At 34.6% G+C, this 4,480-nt stretch overlaps 1 protein-coding gene across 1 annotated transcript; it reads right to left on the bottom strand.

The window, feature by feature from the left end:
• Positions 1-2,642: 2,642 nt before the first annotated feature.
• On the bottom strand, positions 2,643-3,673 carry LOC106315670 (dehydration-responsive element-binding protein 1D). Its single transcript, XM_013753471.1, has one exon. It carries the CDS (start codon positions 3,591-3,593, stop codon positions 2,931-2,933), a length of 663 nt encoding a protein of 220 aa, XP_013608925.1. The 5' UTR covers positions 3,594-3,673; the 3' UTR covers positions 2,643-2,930.
• Positions 3,674-4,480: the final 807 nt, after the last annotated feature.

Here is a 4,480-nt window from a genome sequence, read left to right on the forward strand (position 1 = left end):
TTCGATCTCTTGTCCAGCTCTACCAATTGAACTACGTTCGGCTTGATCCTCGAAAGGGGTACGTAGGCAGCCTTTCATAAGGTTCAGTCCGAAATCAATCAAAGCCTTTTAGATATCTTTTTCGTCTTTTGTTATCGAGCTGCGACTCAACTAGGATTAAGGTTTTATGTTGCTAGAACTAGGTAACTCGCTGACGGCCCCTGCGGCCAAAGCCTTTGTATTCTCTTGTAATGATCGCAACGCTCTTACGCGAATTCGAAATAAGATCTACTTTCTTTGTAAATTCGTTTTATCATGTTTTATCATATTTTCCGCATTTATTTGGTTACTTGTCGTTGGCTCTCGTAGAGATCCGGGTCCTCTGGAAAATTAGGATTTTCCTAAGTTTTCTTATTTTACGGAAATCGACAGTGTGAATTTCGGTTCCCACAACAATCATGATATCTTTGAAGAAACAGAGGCGTAGCCTGCTCTAAGCCCTTAAGACTTCATGAATACAGTTGATAACATTACTTCTGAATATATTAAACTAGGTTATCCACGCCTTGCGCGCATAATGAACATTATATAAAAATTATTTTTATGTATTATATATTATTTTACATATTATGAAATAATAAATAAATATTAAATATTAAAAATTCAGTAATTATTACGTATATTATAAAATTGATGTGAACACATAAATAAATTTTATTAATCCAAATAAACACTTTTTATTTGATATGGTCTATAATTAAATTTAAACGATATTAACATAGATATATACTATATTTTTTATATTGATATTATTAAATAATTTTTTTTTTCATATTGTTTTTTGATCATTTGTATCTTTATATAACAAAAACTTTTTTTTATTGAATTTCAAATTTATTGATAAAAAAGTAGAAACCTTTACAAGCTATTTATATATTGATTGTTGTAAAGAATGAAAGAATAAGAGTTGCTAGTTTGGATGGACTTTCAAACCATCTGCTAAGTAGAGCCCGTAGCTTGTGGTTCCCCTTATACTTAAGCGAGGATATGCGATTTTTGATGATCTTCCCAATAGCCTTACTCGTAGTCTCCACTGGTTCGCACAACCTTCCATGCCTCCTCGAGTTCCTCTCTTTCCACAATATGTAGATAGAGGTCTGAAAAGCGAGTTTCAGAGGAATAGTGTCGAGTCTACTTCGAGTTGTTTTTAGGATAGAAGACACAATGTCTTGCCAATCTGGTGTAATCCCTGATCCAAGTAGCCCTGCAGTGATGTTCATCCAAACCGTGAAGGTATATGGACAAGCGAAGTAGAGATGATCTTTGCTTTCATCTCTTTCACCGCAGAAGACACAACCCAGCTCTATGCCTCAGCCTCTCATTCGCAATCTTGTGGAAAGTCGATCATATAACAAAAACTTTGAATCACTCATAACAAAAAATTTCATTGTGTGATGTTTAATAGTTTTTGTAATTTATGATTTTTTTTACAAAAAAATCAAATGCAAAGTTTAAAATTTAACTATTAAATTGTTAGTATTTGTTCAAAGCTTTTATCAAAAAAATTGTTCAAAAATAATTTCAAAATTAAAATATTTATGTATTTTATATGGTATATAGTTAATTTAAACTATATTAATATATACATATATATATAATCTTAATATTAATTAAATGAGTCTCCATAATTATATGATTTTGTAATCATTTGTATGTTGTCATAACTAAAATTTTAAACCATGGTTCACAAATTTTTAAATGTGAGACTTTTAACAGTTTTAGTAATTTATAGTCGTTTTTCAAAATTCAAAATATAATATATACGAAAAAAACTAAATTTATATTATATGGTTAATGTGGTTTTTTAATTTATTTTAATAAGTTCAAATTGAAAAAATAAAATAAGAGAGGATACACTATTTTAATCATTACTTGTCATATATAATTTAGTTACATTAGGCAATTTCATAATTTTTATTTATGAAAAGAATGAAAACATTAATAATTAATTTATAGTTAGTTTAATAAAAAACTTATTATATATTTAGATGTATGAATCTATATCTCCACAGATTATAAGAATCAATGTGGTAATGACATATGGTACTTCAAATACTGTATGAGTTTCTCTTTTAATCAGTGTTTTTAAAATCGGACCGGAAGCTGAACCGAAAATGTTTTGGGTCATGGTTCAATATGGTTCGACCAGGTCAAACATGGTTCAATAATCTAGTTTAATATATTTTTAATATATAAATTTAAAAGTAATGTTAGTAAATATGATACATAATTAAAATATAAGTGAATTTAAAACATAAAACTTATAAATATAAACTAGTTTTATGTTTATATGGATAGTTTATAGACTTTTGATAGTTTTAATGGTTTTTAGCATTTTAATAACTATGAAATCCAATCTGGCTACGTGACCGGTTCATGGTCGAACCAATTATTAGGCCCAACACAGTTATGTAACCGGTTCATGGTCGAACCCGGTTCAACCATCGGGTCGGTCCGGTTCTTTAAAAACTGCTTTTAATATACAGGTGGATGGAAACCAAGAAAACTATCTTCAAAGTTGTAGGCTTTGAATGTTACGAACCGCACCACACCACACCGCAGTTAACAGTAACAAAAATTTCTACATATACCATATATCTATATGTTTTTATAACTGTTAGAACTGCACCGCTCAATCCGTAATTACCATTCGGAGCCTTAGCTAATTGAAAAAACAAGTTGATATTCAAATTGTGTTAGAAAGAATAGTAATATAGTAGTCGACAAAAAAAAAGAATAGTAATATAGAATTTATTAGATTTGTATATCTCCATTCTCTTTCCGTATCGTACTACCAGTCTACCAATAAAAAGTAGGTAGTTGAACTTTTGACCAATCCTAGAAATTCAAAAAATCTTACAAAATCTGAATAATAAAAGAAGATTCAAATTCTAAAAACTCCAGAGTGACACGTCAGCATCTCCGGCCAAGTCGTTATGATTCCATCCAAGTTCCGGCGGCGGCAAGAGCATCTCCTCCCCCATATTCTCAAGAAACCTTGGCATCCCCAAAACCGCTTCTTCGGCCATATAAAACACACCGTTCTCTTCCATGGTCTCCCCACCCGTTTGCCCAACCGTCTCCTCCGCCGGTTTCACTGCCTCAACCATAGTCGTCTCAGTCGTAGCCGTCTTGTTCTGAAACGCCATTGCAGCTTCAGCCGCAGCTCTCTGAATTTCTTTAGGACAAGTAGACTCAGGAATCCGTAGACGCCAAGCCGAGTCGGCGAAATTAAGACAAGCGGAGCGGCCACGAAGGGCTAAAGCGGCGACGTCGTGAGCACGAGCGGCCATTTCGACTGTCGGAAAAGTCCCTAACCAAATCCTCGACTTCTTATTAGGCTCCCTAACTTCACAAACCCATTTCCCTGAGTTTCTCTGACGAACTCCTCTGTAAATCGGATGACGTGTCTCACGAAACTTCTTTCTCCCTGCTCGTTTCTTCGGACAGCTCGAAGCTAGCTTTGGAGAACACTCACTACTGTCAGAAACAGGAGACCTGTGGTCGGGGATCGAGAGGAAGGAATCTGAAAAAGAAGTGTAAAATGGATCCATCGAATGAAACGAAAACAGAGTCTTGATTTTGGATAAGGTGTTTAATTTCTCTTTCTTTCTTTTTGGATTTTAAAGTGTTTTTTGTTATAGAGAAAGAGAGGAAGTTTTGTTGTTTTTATAAGGGGAACACACGGAGTATCTGGTTACGACAGCTGTCCTATGTCTGTTGACTGACACGTGTGCTTTATTACTTAGTCTTGTGTATATGTATAGTTATTGTGCACTGTGTGATGTAGCTATTTGATGATTCAGATTATCTAATAGTTATGTTCGTGGAAAGGGGACGATTTGGGGGAAAAAGACAAAAGAGGCTTTAGTTAAAACGAAAAGAAAGAAAATGACGTCATGGAACACGGTTTTGACAGTTGGATTGTAACTGCTTCTCTTTGGTTCGGGAGGCGCGCCACGTTAAGATGGACGGTGCGTTCGCTGTCAAGCCACGGTTTGGGGTTTTGTTTTCTGAGCCTGACCCCACGCGCTTTCTTGTGGGACCCGTATTGTTTATTTTTGAGACATTATTTTGTTTTATGGAGCTTTTTGGTATCTAGTCAACTAGAATACTACACATACGTGATACGTGTACGGGTCTAGTTGAGTTTCTTTCGTAGTTTCGTTGTATAGTTCACTTTGTGAACCGTACATCCGGAAATAAAACCGTGGAAGTTGGTTTGGTTTGATTTGGTTAGGGTAAAAAAGCCCTTTCTTTTTTTTGGTCAACTTTTCGTTTTATTAAACGAAGCCCAGAGGGCAATTACAAACAGACCCATCTATAAAATTTGGTCCAAAACAAAACCCATACAAACCAACATATTACAATGAAAGCATGATTGACACGTGGTCGATACGTGGCCGCGTTTCTTCAAACGAGATTGAGGAAGGCGGTGCCG

Source organism: Brassica oleracea, chromosome C9 (genome assembly GCF_000695525.1).
Source record: "Brassica oleracea var. oleracea cultivar TO1000 chromosome C9, BOL, whole genome shotgun sequence".
Lineage (NCBI taxonomy): Eukaryota > Viridiplantae > Streptophyta > Magnoliopsida > Brassicales > Brassicaceae > Brassica > Brassica oleracea.